General features: G+C 39.8%; 2 protein-coding genes across 11 annotated transcripts in view; both read right to left on the bottom strand.

Moving 5' to 3' along the window:
• Positions 1 to 2,246: 2,246 nt before the first annotated feature.
• On the bottom strand, positions 2,247 to 5,111 carry LOC107725348 (serine dehydratase-like). Its single transcript, XM_016534589.1, has 8 exons — positions 4,981 to 5,111; positions 4,622 to 4,789; positions 4,348 to 4,390; positions 3,989 to 4,128; positions 3,780 to 3,868; positions 3,423 to 3,650; positions 3,214 to 3,338; positions 2,247 to 3,126 (listed from the first exon to the last, which is right to left on the bottom strand). The coding sequence occupies exons 2-8, from the start codon at positions 4,772 to 4,774 to the stop codon at positions 2,924 to 2,926; spliced, it is 981 nt and encodes a 326-aa protein (XP_016390075.1). The 5' UTR covers positions 4,775 to 4,789; positions 4,981 to 5,111; the 3' UTR covers positions 2,247 to 2,923.
• A 407-nt stretch (positions 5,112 to 5,518) lies between these two features.
• Positions 5,519 to 16,108, bottom strand: part of ppp1r13ba (protein phosphatase 1, regulatory subunit 13Ba) — a 42,647-nt gene continuing 32,057 nt past the window's right edge. For 8 of the 10 annotated variants that reach the window (XM_016534492.1, XM_016534485.1, XM_016534497.1 and 5 more), the window contains 15 exons: positions 15,831 to 15,932; positions 14,093 to 14,113; positions 13,783 to 13,957; positions 12,436 to 12,632; positions 11,708 to 11,848; positions 11,213 to 11,405; positions 10,429 to 10,560; positions 9,321 to 9,430; positions 8,801 to 9,230; positions 7,949 to 8,700; positions 7,521 to 7,658; positions 7,275 to 7,408; positions 6,966 to 7,132; positions 6,649 to 6,848; positions 5,519 to 6,549 (listed from right to left, as the gene is read on the bottom strand). In XM_016534492.1, the coding sequence (XP_016389978.1) occupies positions 6,508 to 6,549; positions 6,649 to 6,848; positions 6,966 to 7,132; positions 7,275 to 7,408; positions 7,521 to 7,658; positions 7,949 to 8,700; positions 8,801 to 9,230; positions 9,321 to 9,430; positions 10,429 to 10,560; positions 11,213 to 11,405; positions 11,708 to 11,848; positions 12,436 to 12,632; positions 13,783 to 13,957; positions 14,093 to 14,113; positions 15,831 to 15,932 (2,934 nt within the window). In that variant the 3' untranslated portion in view covers positions 5,519 to 6,507. The remainder of the gene's footprint in view (positions 6,550 to 6,648; positions 6,849 to 6,965; positions 7,133 to 7,274; positions 7,409 to 7,520; positions 7,659 to 7,948; positions 8,701 to 8,800; positions 9,231 to 9,320; positions 9,431 to 10,428; positions 10,561 to 11,212; positions 11,406 to 11,707; positions 11,849 to 12,435; positions 12,633 to 13,782; positions 13,958 to 14,092; positions 14,114 to 15,830; positions 15,933 to 16,108) is intronic. The other 2 variants (XM_016534553.1, XM_016534528.1) reach the window with 2 other exon arrangements.

The raw sequence follows: 16,108 nt of genomic DNA, 5'->3' as shown, positions 1-16,108 counted from the left end.
CAACAAATTACATTTGGGATCAGTGTATTTTTTAAAGAAATCTCTTATATGTTCAACAAGGTTGCATTTATTTGATCAAAATTCAGTTTCACATGATCCTTCCAAAATAATTTAAGAAAGATTACTTGTCAATGTTGAAAACAGCTGTGCTGTGTAATATTTTTGTAGAAAGCGTGCGTGATACATTTTTGGGGATTCTCTGACAAGATATAGTTGCTATTAGAAACATTATTCTATTAAGTTAAGGCAGTTCACTTTGACATTACAGTATTTACTCACCCTTGTGATGTTTCAAATGCTCATAACATTGAGCAGAATGTCCAATCTGCTCTTTTCCATACAATGAAAGCAAAAGGGAGCTGTTGAGCTCCAAAACTTGACAAAAAGCACAATAAAAGTAGTCTAGACATTTTATGCACTATATTCCATGTCTTCTGAAGCCATTCAATAGGTTTGTGTAAAGAACAGACAAAAAATGTAAGCATTATTTGCTAAAAACTTTGCCTTTTGCACTGAAATAAGGCACATCATGACAAGTTACACCAAGTTTGCCATCAACAATGAGACATGCAAGAACAAATGACATCTGACATCAAACCTGGGTTTTTATGCATCATATTTTACTGTGAATTTTTAGGCTGTGACAGTCTCATTCTTCACTTTCATTGTATGGAAAAGAGCAGCCAGGACTTTCTGCTTTGGGGTTCACAGAAGAAATAAATTAAGATGGGTTTGGAACAGCATTCATTCATTAAACTCCTCGCAGAGAACACACATATCCATTAATAAGGCTTCTACTTCAAGCGTTAAGTTCCCCTGCAGTATATCATTGCCTTGTGCACTTAACAACAAGCTGCTCTTGCTGTCGTGTTTGTTTCAACCAAAATCAACCTCCAGAGTACAGATGAAAGGTGCCAGAAGTAGAGTAGATTATGGGCCATCTATGGGACACAAAATCAATCTCATTTGGGCTGCATTTAACCCTTAAGACCGAAAACTGTTAGATGCTTAAATGCACTCTCATCGTAAAGCTGTTTATGTCTGTTTAATCTTGGCAGAAACTTTTATACCCACAAAGACCTGGTTCCCTAAAAGTTTCTCTTATTCAAGCTATTCAATAATGCATAACTAGACAAACATTCTCATATAGCAGTCATTTCAAACAATCATCAATCAATGCAAAAAGAACATTGCTCATGTCAGAAACAGTACAATATCTTAACCACAGTAAAGTATCTTGTATGCTGTCCGGCATTCCCAGTGCACCATAAAGCATGTAATGTAGCTACTACAATCATAGTCTTTGTTCTAACACAATTACCTGCTTTTTTCCAATCACATGACAACGTACTTGGTAATTTCATCACAATTTACATTGATCATGGAGTCCATTTACAGCAGCCTTAGGAAACAAAGCGGCTGCTGAGGTACAGCCAAGTGGTTTACATTATACTGTTGCATGAGCAATTTTCCGTTAGTTCCAAAATCTGATATGGAAGCTTATTTCTGCCACAAAATTTAAAAAATAAAAACGGTAATTGTAACTTTTCTCAAAAATTTGACTTTTTTTTGTCGCAATTCTGACTTTATATCTCACAATTCTGCCTTTTTTTCGCACAACTCTGACTCAGTGTGTATCTCAAAATTCTGACTTTTTTCTTAGAATTGAGACATGAACTCACAATAGCCAGAAAAAAAATACAGAATTGTGGCAAGCTTATTTGCGCCAATTAATTAAAAACAACAACAACAACAACAACAACTTGCAATTGCTAGTTTTTGTCTTTCAATTCTGACTTTTTTTTTTTTTCTCATGACTCTTGAGTTTATATCTCACAATTCAGACTTGTTTTAACAATTCTGACTTTTTTCTCACGACTGAGTTTATATCTCACAATTAAGACTTGTTTCAACAATTCTGACTTTTTTCTCAGAATTGCACGTTTGTCTCGCAATTCCACTTTTTTTTTCCAGAATTATAAGATATGAACTCACAATTGCCAGAAAAAAAGACAGAATTGTTAGAATTGTGACAAGCTTGTTTCCGCCAATAATTTTCTTTTTTTAATTCTTGCAATTACGAGTTTATATCTCGCAAATTTCTACTAGGAATTGCGAGTTTATATATAAAGATTGTAAGATATAAACTTAGAATTGCAAAAAAAAAAGTCCGCATTGTGAGATAAAAAGCCACAATTATGTTTTTTATTATATATATATATTTATTTATTTTTTAATTGGGGTGGAAATAAATTTCATTAATCTGAAGACTTTGCATGTCCACAAGAAAGTTGTCAAGCGAACAAGAGAAAGGTATTTTCTGTGTGTCACTTTAACTTCTACACACAAGCAATAGTTTCATGTCTGTCTTAGATAATAAAATGTCTTATTTTAAATTAATTTATTTTATTATGTAGCAGTATAATTAGCATGCAGAGAAAACATGCAGTTGATTTAATCACCATGATTTGATTTATGTTGCGATAATGACAAGACGACTGTACATTATCTCTTACAGTTAATAATTAAACTTTAAGGTTACAATATAATACTAATAGCATATTTTTAAAGTTACATTGTTTAATGTACACTGCCCTGAAAAAACACTGGTCATTGTTCACTTGGAGGACACAAATATTAAAACGACAGACATTAGCACCACTTGCTGGTTACAGGTAGTAAGTGACAACATTCTGAGGCAATCCATCCAAGGATTTTATTCACTAAAACAAGGTGTTACAGAAAATCTAAAGATTTTTTCTAGTTCTGGATGTTTGCTCAAAGCAGACTCCTCTGATAGATAGTTTGCTCTTAGCTGTTTGAAATACAGTAGATTATCCATATTATCTTTTAATTTATTTAACACAACATGTCAGTGTAACTAAAAGCAGATGCTTTGACCATTTTTCTCAGATGTGAGAATCTACAGATGTGGTCTTTTCCGTATGACTGCCTGTAGATGCTGCAGCTGAGCCAGGTTCATGCTGCCGCCCCCACACACGATCATTACCAGCGAGTCGAGCGGTTTAGGAAGGCGTCCCTCTTCCTGTAGCCTCTGGATGACACCGCTGTACACTGCAGCCAATGACGCTCCGCAGGCCAACTCCACCAACACTCGTTCCTCATCTGCATACAGTATACAGTAATCGACTGCAAAGCAAGCTTTGTTGTTATTGAGCGGTTTGATTGCCTTAATCATATCAATGAACTTACCCAGGAACAGTTCCACTGCCTCCAGGGCCTGCAGATCTGTCACCACCTCTGAAATGACATTGGGCCGTTTGCTGTACTCAAACGCTTGCTGGCATGCCGTTTTTGCTCCCAAACATGTTGCTTCACTAGTGGTTTACATAAACATTTAGATGTTCAAACATAAAATGTGCCAATTGTTCATGAATTTTAGATGATTTCTTAATTTGTACCTTGTAATGTCAGGCAGTGTAACCAGATCTCTGGCTTTCAGAGCAACACTGAGACAATCGGCACCCACGGTCTCCATACACAGGACAGGCACATCTCCCCAGCCCACCTCATCCAGCCCTTCCATTATCCCACAAAACAGACCTCCACCCCCTATGGACACCACTATAGCTCCAGGTTTGGATGGCAGTGAGGCCTTGAGTTCATGCACAATGCTGGAATGGCCTTTCCTAAGAGATTTTTTTAACAGCTTTTCATTCTTGTGAAGTCCAAAAACATTTAAATATATAGAAAATAAGGTTGTACATGATCAAATCCCTTGAGTTCATTTCTTAAAAATGCTATATTTACAAACTCACCAGACTAGCGGATGGTTGAATGGGTGTATTACAGTAAGACCTTCACTTTCAGCCAAACGTAGGGCCTCAGCATTTGCATCATCCCATACCTACAATATCAGATAAAGATCTGTCATGTATATATGATTTAGACCCGGATAAGATAACGTAACTGCGTCATATCTAGAATAAAGGCATTTAAGATAACTGTGGTGGTACTTTGCTCTTGCCTTGCCCACAACTTTGACCATAGCTCCCTGGTCCTTAAGTTTCTGAGCTACCAGTTGGGGTGTTGACGAGGGCAAAACAATGGTGGCTGGCAGCTTGAGTTGTCTTGCTGCATATGCTGTGGCCATACCAGCATTACCACCTATACACACAGAGACAGAGAACATGTTTGAAATATAATTTTCATCACATAAATTTGTTAAAAGCATAATTTGATATGTTCAACAAACAAGTGAGAATGTGAAAATTTTAGTTTATTTAAAGCTTATTTTCTAAAGGGCCCCAGGGCCAAAAGTGCCTGTAGTTAAGAAACACCCTTATACAAATGGAAATACAATTAAATGTTTACCATTTCACTCACCTGAAGAACAAATGACACCTTTTGACTTGTTTGAACTTGCAACCTTATAAAGGAATAAAAATAAATGTGAATGTCAGAGTAATATGCAATCGTTCCTTTAATGAGCGCTAGAGGGGAGTGCGAACGCACAATATACTGTAGGCTACTGGCCGTAAACGTTTGTCTTGTTAAAACTTGATATTATCCATTCTAATTTTAAAATTTAACGCGTTATAACATTTACAATTATGGTTTTTCATTCATTTTAAGAAACGCAGACATATTTTTTCCTCACATTTTGACACATGTATCCTATTCCACGGATTTTGAAGGAACCGGTGGGCTGCGAGCTCTCCATCTTCAGATACACGGTGGTCCCGATCTGCTTAGACATGGCCGTGCTCTCGAGAAGTGGAGTGACGACATGAAATCCATTTTGCTTTGACATTTTTCTCAAATTTTTCTGAAATGCAAACAGTTAATAAGGAAAGAAGTGGACTGCAGTGTCCGGTCACGGTGGGTAAATGCATGAAGCGCACAAACATTTGATAGGTTTTCCGCGTTTGAAAGCTGGTTACATCTGGTTTTCTTAAGTCTAATTAGGCAATCATATTCCGTTTAAACATAAAATATACAGACAAGGCGTCCACTCACCTATTGCGTTGCGGTGTCATATGACTCTCTTGAGCGAGTATTGCATGGAAGTTCAAAGTTTAATGAAAACAAAGTAACCAAGCACTAATCAACTAATGTCCAAGACCTTTAGATAAAACATGACAGCTTGCAAAATTATGTAATGTAGGTTAAACTAGGGCAAGTTACTCATTCGTGAGACAAAGTGCGCAATGATTACCTGAAAGTGAAAAACTTATAAATAAAAGACAGGATAAAACTGCCATATGGACATTTTTATGAACCTACACAACTTATTGCTAACGGCTTGCTAATTGTTTTTACTTCTAAGGTTATGATAAGCATTTCTTTTCAAGCTAAATAAGTAATTAAGTAAAATAAAACAAGTTCATTAATACAGTAAAACACATTCAAAAACTTCACAACAAGGCATCAGTATTGTATTTATTTATATTTCGAGACTGAAACCCCAAATGAATTTTTTATCTGTGCAATACACAGCATCACTCATACTCCTGTACAGAACACAGAATGTGAAAAATCCAGTCAATACAACATGTGACTTTGTCCCAATATGGAAATTTTATTGTGCACATATACATGACATGTTGCATAAATGGCTCTTGTATGGCAGCACAAACACTAGGCAGATCCTGCCGGTTTTGACAGCCATATAAGCCTATATCAAGCTATTTCAAGAATTTATTTTTATTTCAATTAAATAAACAACCCTTAAAGAGGGAAAAGATCATGTAGCATAAAAAAATAAAAAATAAAGCCTGGCTTAAATTAAGCATAGGAATATAGGATTTATGTGATATGTTGTCAATATCCCCTGGTTGATGGAAAACAGCCACTGCATTAGTTTTTATGGCATTAGTTTTCTTTCTGAATCCTTTTAAAACTCAATTCCTCATAGACAACTACACAATTTCACCTCCTCAAGCCACATAATCCTCCACACATATACGTTTCCAGACCAGTCCACTTCCTTATTATCCATCAGTAGCTTGACCAGCCTCAAGGCCTCTTCTTAACACTTTCTAGCCCCTTCCTTCCTTTTTCCTGAATCAGCAACTTCCTAACCGTGGGAAATGAAACATCAGTCCCTTCAGTTTCCTTTTTGCTTGATAAAAACCATAGAGCACAAAACACTGGAATCCAAGACTGTATACTCTGTCACCAACTCTTATCATCACATCCACATCCCATTCTGAAACACTCACACACACATATACTCAGGAGGTTTGCACTGTGGATGAGGATAGAAAAGCTAACATTTTCCTCAACAGAGATATGGGTAAGAGGGACACTGCAAAAACAACACATCATAGTGACGAATAAAATCTGGGATGCAAACAGAAGACCACTGAATTCCCCACTGTTGGGTAAATCCATCTTGTCCCGACACCAGACATGCGCCATCATCTTGCCACCCCTGTGGGCTCTGTGTTGTGGTCACGGGCCACGGCAAAGACAGGCAGAGCGCCATCCCGCAGCTTCATGCCAAGTGCTGTTACAGGAGGTTGCGCTGTCTCTTCTGGCCACCTATGCCAAGGAACGTTGCCTGGGTTTGATCCTTGGGTACAGCTACAGTGACAACAGATTTGATTTTTTTACTCACTTTACAACAAATACAATGTGTTAAACAAATTCAAAAATAAATGTGTGACTGTACAGATATCCTACCCCTAACAAGTTGCGTGGTACGTAGCCCTCTCTTTCATCAAGTCTGGCCCACCACCACTCTGTCTCGCTGTCATCCCTACGGCTCATGATGGTGAGAGCATCGCCCTCATAGAAGGATAGCTCATCTGCACTCTGAGCTTCATAGTCCCACAGGGCATATACTGTCCCTTTATTCATTACACCCAGTTTCTCCTGCACACCTGGAGGGGAAACAAAGAAGAGTAGAATTTAAAAATCATTTACAGCCACTATTCTAGAAACGCACCCTTAACAATAAAAATAAAAATAACAACACCAGTGATTGCTATAGATATTACCATATAGAAACTGAGAGCACTGGACATAACCCTCGTCCATCTCTTCGCACTTGTCTGCTGCCGTCTCCACGTCACTGATAGTAGTGGCAAAAATGGCAGCTCCAGACTCCACCAGCAACTTGCAAAGATGAACATTATTGCATGAAGCTGCACAGTGCAGGGGCGTCCTGATCACAAGTGAGAAAGAGTTAGCATCTGTGAACTTCACTTGATAAGTAAGAATTGGTGTTTGTATATAAAATGACGGTTATTCCCTAATGCAGAAAAATGTCAAGAGATAAACCATCAGACCAAAATGATAGGCCTCACCATCCATCACTATCTGCTACGTTGACATTGACCCCAAAGTCCAGCAGGAATTTCACAATATGGTGGTGACCTGCACATACCGCATTATGGAGAGGCGTTATACCTTCATCATTTGGAGTGCTAGGATTGTCCACCTGAGGATGGGTCAAACAAACATGTTGATGTGAAAACAGTTGACAACCTCCTACTGAGCCTAGTTCAAGCATACAAAGTAAGTGTAAGGGGCGTATGGCAGCTGAATTGTACCTCATAAATAATCCTTTGCACCAAATCAAACTCTCCCTCCAAAGATGCATCCAAAAGCAGTGCAAGAGGATTGAACTTGACCCTCAAGCCATGACCTGTCCTCTCAGAGCCTGGCTTCTTCAAGTTGGTGCGCTTGAGCTGAAATGTGAAAAATTCTATTAGTTTTCATATTTTGAAGAATATGAATATTCATATTTTGAAGAAAATGTCTTTTGAGCAAAAAAAAGTCAAACAATGAATACATTCCTATGCAGAGATAAGCAAACAGTACTGTCTAGATGGCAAACTAGTTCTGCTACCAAGATTAGAATTAAGGATTGCTGCAGGACTCTTTATATGAATTTTGCTTGCAAATCTCACAAGACTTTTTGCCGAATAAGGGGTTACATCTAGACATAACCCTAGCCAACGAGCTAGTGCCAACTCACCGTAGATACACCAGGAAGAGTGCCTGGGTGTGCTGTGGTGTCCTGCTCTGCAGGGGAATGATGTTCTGGTACTGGGCTAGGTTCTGTGTCTGTAACATTTGTGTGCTTGTTGTTATGATTGTCCTCATGGGTGTCCTTAAGAGAATGGTCTGAGGCATCAGCAGACTGGGCACCCCCTGAGTCACTAGATAGATGTGTCAGCTGGTTCTCATTATCATCAGCTGTTGGTGACACAGAAGAGGTGGGAGGAGGGATTGGGATTTCTGGTTCTGATGAAGGTTCAGCTAAGATGCTTGACTCCATTAGGTTCCCATTGGCAGTGTCCACATTGCCCAGGGTTGTGGCCATGTAGTTCAGAGGACTGTCAGGCTGGTAGAAGGGTGTACCAACCACTCCACTCTCAATGCCTCCTGCAAGGGTGTTGAAGCGCTGATATAGGAGCTTCTGGATGTTAGGTCCACTGGGTCCTTCAGGTTCTGTGATGGAGCTTCGCTTCTTTAAAGGTCGGGGAGCATTGGCTAATTTCCTTCTCAGCACCTCCAGGTCAATGTCACTTTGGTAACGGAGAGGGGAGTGGGCCACAGGGGTCAGTTTAGTAGGACTGAGAGGGCGAGGGATGTTCTCCACACTGGGTGGAGGTAAGGGAGTGCTTTCTTGGGCCACCTCTCTGTAGACCTCATCTGTGGAGGACTGCTGGTAAGGTGGAACTGGAGATGGAGAAGTGGAGCCTGGTAGGACTGGTTTTCCGTATACTGGAGGCCAATGAAGAAAAGCAAATTCAAAAGAAGGGAACATACATAATCAAAGCTAATTTCCATACCTATGTCTGGGACTGATGCAACAACTTCTTACCTGCTTTAACTGCAGCTCTGCTGCTGGAGTAGTTTTTGGCTGTAGGCTGCTGCAGATACATATTGTAGATTGAGCTGGAGTTCATAGTGGCAGGGCCCTTCCTTGGAGACTGGGGCCGGGACCCCCTGTCCGGAATAAAGGGACGTACTGCCACAGCAAGAGGAGGCTCTGTCCTTTCACCCTGAGGGAATAGAGCTGACCCAGAGTGAGGTGTAGGACTGGGAGGCACTGTTATCCGCTGTTGGATCTGCTGTGAAGAGGAACCAGAGGCAGGGGGTGTTCTCTGCCAGCCTATGGTGCCAGGAGCAGAGCGAGGCAAAGAGCTGGTGGCACAGACTGTGGAGTGATGGCCTGCACTGGGATAGGTTCCATAGATGGGTGGAGGCTGCTTAGACAATGCTGTTACTGTCCCTAACAGCTTAGGGGCTTCCTGAAAAGAGACAAAAGCATGAACAAGACTCAAAAATGTCTTTCACAAAAACACTTGTGCTTAAGCACTAAAGAGACTGTTTAATCTCACCTTGTCTGAGGTACCCATCTTGCTGGTATGATCTTGACTTGTGTCCTTCCAGTCTGGAGGTTTTAGAGGAACCCTATTATTGTTGAAGGAGGGCCAGATTGCATCATTAGCTGTAGGAAGCGTAGAAGTATAAATTAAACGGAAAGAGACAGAGACGTATATGCTCTTTCTCCTGTCAGCCTCATTATGACACAGACTGACCTGCTCAATGGGTCATTAAAGCAGGAGATGAGTCTCAAATGGGACTACACTCACATCTCTGACCCCTGTGACAACAGGACACTTCTAATCAGGGGTTTGAGTGGGTTATATTTTTGTCCTGTCCTCTACACAGACCCAGCTCTGTTTGGGTTAAATGGATTACTAAGCCTATGTGTCCAAGTCCACTGCTCTGCTTGGGCGATGACGCATGTTTATCCCATTCGTCTGACAGACACGCCATCAAACTCACTAGCAAGTCGACTGCCAAGTCTCACAAAGGAAAAATGTGAAGTGAAGTAAAGGATTAAACTATATCAAATATGGGGTTTTCTTCTCTCTAAATAGGTCAAATCCTTCTAGTGATTAAATATGCTAAAGGATAAATACAGTCTTTTGTTATGTATTCGTAAGGCCAGCCTTACATCTTCATGACTACTAAAATAAACATTGTTAAGTAATTGCTACTTTTTTTCCACCAGTTCAGTTCAGGGTTTTAGTTCAGGATCCTGTGGATCCAACTTCAGTGACTACTAGGATATGGTAAGTGTACTGCTTTTTAAGATGAATAATGGGTGGGGCTTAAATTCCCATTTTATGCACTTGGTTTGTCAGTACCCATGAGGTAAGACATTATGTATAGGACTTACCTCATCGGTACTGACAGACTAAGTGCAAGCTAGTGTAGATTGATTATCTCAGTGTGTGTTTAAAAATGAATGATCAAATCAATTCAAAATTTCTTTATATATTATTTAGCTACAACTGAAAATGAAACATGCTTTTTAAATTGATTTTAAACGTCTTAAGGCAAACACAAGAAAATGTCTGTGTTGTAAATAGAAGTCCAACCCTGTTTTATGCATTCTGATCAAAAATTTCTTCTTGATATCATGCCCAAAAAACTCACTAGAAGTACAGTCGGAGTCTGTGGGGGCCTCTGGCCTCTCTCTAGGCTCTGAGGATGGCACCAGAGGGTCCACTATGATGTCTAAGTCTGAGACCTTCCATGGGCCTGCAGGCATCCTCACCCTCTCTTCCTCTGTCCCGCCGCCCCCACATATGTGACACACAAGCATGACAAACGAATAGGGGGAGGAGAGGAAAAGGTGACAGACATGAGAAAATGGAAAAGCATGTTAGCAATAAAGACTGAAAAAACAAACAAAAAGATGTTTTAGTGTGACGTTAATGAGAATATCTGAATAAAGATATGATTCAAAACTTGGTGTTTAGCAGCTGCCCCTTTTAGATGGAAAGTGATACTGCATAACATGACATATCAGGAAAATGAGAGAAGCATAGAAAGAAATCTGAACTGAGCTGAATGAATGATTTTACAGTAGTGGTGAGAAAAGATTAATTTTCAGAGACAGCTTTCTGCTCTTGAGTGACAGATATACACAGCCTTCAAGAAGTTAAAGACGCAAACATAATGATATGATACATCTTTCATCATTTATGTAGTAGTATCTTCCTGAATGGGGTCATGAACCTTGTAAACCCATTTGATGCTCATCATTTTTACCACAGAGAGCTTTTATATGAATGTTTTCTGCGTGAGAGTACCAAGAGTGTTGTCGATGCATTCTTTGGACAAATCTCCAGAATTCCTGTTGCATTTTTTGTTACAGTCCTAGAAAGCAGCAAATGCAAAAGTAAAATGGTGTCAAGGAATAGGAGGAAAGACTGACCTGACTTGGAGCGAGCATGGTTGATTGTAGCAGAGGTGGAGAGAGACTGTGGCTTCAGGGGATCAGGCGGTAAACTGTAGCCTCCTTCCGGTCGCCCGGGCACCGGTACCTGGATGTAGGGACAGACTGCTGCCACTCGCCCGGAACTGCCTGGAGTGGGCTGAGGGGAGGGAGGACCACTCATTCGGCCAAGCTGTAGAAAAGAAGATTGGTTAATCAAACAGATAAGTTTTAAAGGCTAGTCAATATGGTTCTAGTTTTTACATCTAAAATATTTAGCATATATATCAACAAATATCCTTGAATGCAATTTTGTATGCATCTGGGGGATCAAACTCTTTGCTTTGAAATTCTTTGTGCTTAAACTGCGGGGTTTAACCAATTCTAGGGTATCTTTAAAAATGAAGCAATGATTTACAATGCAGCTTAATGTAATATCACAGATGTGGTGCACTAACTGTGCGTGGCAATACAGTTGCAGGCTATTTCACTTGCCTCTGCTTTTTTCTTGTAGAGACGCTCTCTAAGGTCCCCAATACGCTTGTCCATCATGGTCACCTCCATGTTACGCTTGTTAAGCATATCCTTGTGTTGCTGTAGCTTGCTGTTCTGTTCCTGATTTAGCTTGTTCCGGATCTAAATGTTAATACAGACATACATGTGTCATACACACGCATACAGAACTGATGATTTTGTTACTGCATTTGAATATTTTACCATCTCATCAAATGTCACATGCTTATGCAACTAATATCTTTGGAATTTGAAAACACGCTTGATAATCTGAATATTTTATGCAGTATCACTTTTGGGTGCAAAATGTACCACAAACAACTTCAGAGAGGATTGAGGAAAGAATAAACAAGTGTGGCAAAACAGGAAAGTGCATTAAAATCAAAGTCTTTCAAAAATTCACTGGGGAATGATGATCAAACAGCGTTAATGTATTAAAAGAAAGTTTATTTCCTATTATGTTTCCCAAGTGAGACCAATATAATTAAGATTTTTCTGATACTTTTTTCTGATCTGACTGTGGCTAGTTTTTGGTCATTAGAGTTGTCATGAGTTGACTGCAATTGAACAAATCCAACAAATGGTCTTAATGTCTCTTTCTTTCTTTATTCAAAAACGTTCTGTACTGTAGTCTCTGTACAGTAAGAAGAGAAAATTGACATTTAAATTTGTAGCTTTTTTTAGCTCTGTCTAAAGCACAAAATGCCTACCTGCAGTTCCTGGTAGAGTTTACGTAGTTCCAGTGCAGCATTGCTGGTCACCGGTCCCCCCAGAGACTGCAGTCCATTGAGACGTCCCCGTCGCAGATCGTCTAGCTGCTGCGTGAGCTGGTCCACCTTTAGCATGGCTGACTGCAGCTCTGCCTGCTTTTCCTGGAACAGGCTACTAACATGCTCAATTTCTGCAGCTGAAAGACACACATGAAGCATTCCAATTATAAAAATACTATCTTTGTGTGCAAATGGATGCACAATTGTTGATACGCTTCATACACATGTTAGTATCTGGATTTTTCGAGTGGGTGTGTGTTCGCGCAAGTGTGTAGGAGTGAGGTTCAGTGCAAATTGCTGCTTGGTCAGATGTCCACTCCCCAAGTCCACATGTCATAAGACAGATTCTAAATAGTGAGGAATGTATTGTGATCTTTAATTTATCTCATGAATGTCATGAGGGCTGAAATCTGCCGCAGGCTCTTCCACACCCCAACCAGAACTCCCTGTTTTAAAGTTCAGAGAAGCTCCTACCGACTGATCCACTGCCAGGAACACAGACGGAATGGATGGCAAAAGCAACTGGAGCAAGGGATGAAATTCCACTGTGTGGTCTAACAATAGTAAAAAACTGTTAGCTTCAGACCTAGCAGTTCAATTTCTTTAGAGGAACATTTTTGTTCACAGTTTCCTTGAAATGGTATTATGAACGTATTACAAGGACAATCCCCCTGGAGAATGTTCCTTGCTCAAGGGCACAATAGTGATGGCTTATGACTCGATACTTGTGAGGTCTGAATGAGCAACTTTCCTGAATCCAACCCTGAGACTTAAAGTCAGCATGAATCGGAACATGTGACCGATTTTGCTCCCTATTGTGACGTATATCCGAATTAAAGGCTTCTCAAACAAGTATAAAATGTAGGCTTGATTTTGATTATGACTTGATTTTGTCCATTGGGAATTGATAGGATCACTGTCATTTGCAAATTGCTGCGATCGTCGTTTGATTGACAAGTTGTTGGAGGGAAGGGGTTCAAATTGTTTGGCCGTTGGACCAACTTTTTGCCCAGCCCTCGTGCCAAAATATACGTAATCAGAGAAGAGATGAGTGAGGGGACGTTCAATTTTGATTTCATGTTGACTTTTACCACTATGCCACAGCACCCTAAAAACACATATCAGATACTTCAGTAAAAAATAGATATTGTACTTGGTATTATAGTCGATCATCCAAATAAAAAAAACATATACTATTTTAAAGTTTTGAGAGAACATAGTTAAATCCATTTATAAAGTGAGTTATCTCTAAAGTATTTTGAAGTCCGTTAACATGGCTGTACATACACAGGTTGCCGTTGATGAGTTTGCTGTAGTCCACTTGGCCCCTCATGGCACGGACCTTCTTGAGTTTAGCTTCTTGACTTTCCACTCTTTCCCTCAACCTCTGGAGCTTCTCGCTCTCAGACACGGACTGGCCCTGACATGGGTCCTGCTGCTTCAGATACCTCAATCGTTGCTCCTAAACACAGAGAGGTGGGGAAAAGGGAGGAGAGGACAGGAGAGGGTAACAGTCAATCTCTAAATGGGAGGGAACATGCTCCACAGATCATCAAAACAAACACGTCACCGGTCAACAAAAGCCCTTTCCACGCACCTCACTACGCACAGTGGAAAGCTGCGAAACAACGAGATGTAAACAATAAGGAAGGACCAGGTAAGATGGTAAAATAGAGAGAGGAAACAAAGAGACAGGAAATAAAAGAACATCAACTTAATTTCAGAGTCGTTACAGCATACAAAGACAAAGGTTTAAAGGGGTCATATGATGCTATTTCAAGTTTTCCTTTCTCTTTGGAGTGTTACAAGCTCTTGGTGCATAAAGAAGATCTGTAAAGTTGCAAAGACTAAAGTCTCAAAACCAAAGAGATATTTTTGAGAGAGGCGGGGCATAGAGGACTGTACAGTATGTACAGTATTTGAAAAATAATGTGTTTTTTGAACATTAAAGCATGTCAACATATTCTGTTACACCAAATACACCAAATAATGATCTTTAAAAAAGCATCATATGACCCCTTTAATGTTTGCAGAGAATCTATTACATGTATCTTACTACAAAAATGAAGGCAAATAATACTGTAATTACTCCAACTGTATGAAAGTTTAAGTTATTTGTTTTTTTTGTAACATAACACCCAAAATGTGAATGTATGATGAATGAGACTAAAATAGAAAGTGGAGGGAAACACAGGCGTTTGTGCTGACTAGCACTTTCAGGTCTGCTTCAGAATGAGCAAATACAAAGCCAGGCCTAACAGTCCCAGAGTGTTGACTCGACACAATGCAGTGTTAAATGAACAAACGAACAAGCAAAGCATGTTTTTAACTGAAGAGCTACTATGTTTAAAGCTACATAGAACATGTTTGTGGAAATATGCATGCACTTTTTTCCTCTACACAATGAATAAAGTCATCTATCCACAAAAATTCTATATAAAACCAAAATTAATAAAACAGCATTTCAACAAACACCTCTACCTGAAAAGTTCTAAACAGACATGCATTTTTTTTTTACCTTACAACAACAGGTGAGTCGATGAACTCTTGATACTCGTTCATGAAACACACAGTCGCATATACTTCAGAGATCATAGCTAGGCCCTGTGTCACTTGTCTGCAATTTCCAGAGCATTCGGGTACTTTTTCCCGAGAACTGACTACACCTTCACGAACACACGTACATGAACCCACAATCTCCAGTGGTCTTAACGTCCTTCCTCTTCCTGACAGCTGCAGTTCCATGCTTGATCTCATTTCCTAAGTGAATGGAGTCTCTTTCCTGTTGTTGTTTAAGGAAAATATCTTTGCGTCCAGGCAACATGCACAGTTCACCTCCACCGCTGACCTAAGTGTGAAACTCAACTACAACACACTGACCTCAAGACAATATCTCAATCACAAAGACAAACGGTTCTCAAAACACAATATCAACAGAGCTGAATAACCGAATGAAATCAGGCTTGAGTGCACTAGCTGCACATTTAAAATGCGAATCATTTAAAAGGCTTTTAGAAAATTCCGGACATGGCTTCATGGAACCAGGCTAGTATAATTAATCAAACATGACAGTTCATGCACTCCAGATGATATGACCATTCACGTACAGCATGCCCCTTTTGCATGTGTGTACACCTGTTTATGCCAGACCACAGCGGTCTTAATTTTAAAGTCAGCAGATCACCATTAACAGATCTGAAAATGAAAGATGCATATCTTAACACAAATAAAAGTGGCATTTTGGAATTTGTCAGTTTCTTCTCAATTTAACAGTTCAGACATAAGAAGAGGAAAAGGATCTGAAGACATGAATAAATAAAGAGATGTGCGCCTACCTTAGCTATCAACATCTGCTGCTGAGCTTCGATCTGCTGCTGCTGTCGCATTGCCATCTCCTGCAGCTCTGACAGCGTTAACTCCACACGTGGATTCCCCACCTTCACACAAACACAAAGTATCATGGAATTAGCTTTGCACACAAACAGGCTGAACTTCACTTGTTCAAACTAATAAAACTTGCAATTACTTAATGAAATCTCTACAACAAAATAAAAACCGCCATCTTTTGAATTAAACATTGTTTCAAACTAGTAGTCAACAGACTGTATATAGC

The sequence above is a fragment of the Sinocyclocheilus rhinocerous genome, unplaced genomic scaffold (assembly GCF_001515625.1).
Source record: "Sinocyclocheilus rhinocerous isolate Xijiao unplaced genomic scaffold, SAMN03320098_v1.1 scaffold1004, whole genome shotgun sequence".
NCBI lineage: Eukaryota > Metazoa > Chordata > Actinopteri > Cypriniformes > Cyprinidae > Sinocyclocheilus > Sinocyclocheilus rhinocerous.
This window is presented reverse-complemented; position numbering and strand designations above follow the sequence as displayed.

Excerpts from the sequence above, each read along its gene's own strand:
- LOC107725348 (XM_016534589.1), bottom strand. The coding sequence starts at position 4,774 with ATGTCAAAGCAAAATGGATTTCATGTCGTCACTCCACTTCTCGAGAGC. Across the intron at positions 3,869-3,988 it reads TGGTCAAAGTTGTGGGCAAG|GTATGGGATGATGCAAATGC; the intron begins GCAAGAGCAAAG and ends CTGATATTGTAG. Across the intron at positions 3,339-3,422 it reads ACACTGCCTGACATTACAAG|TGAAGCAACATGTTTGGGAG; the intron begins GTACAAATTAAG and ends GTAAACCACTAG.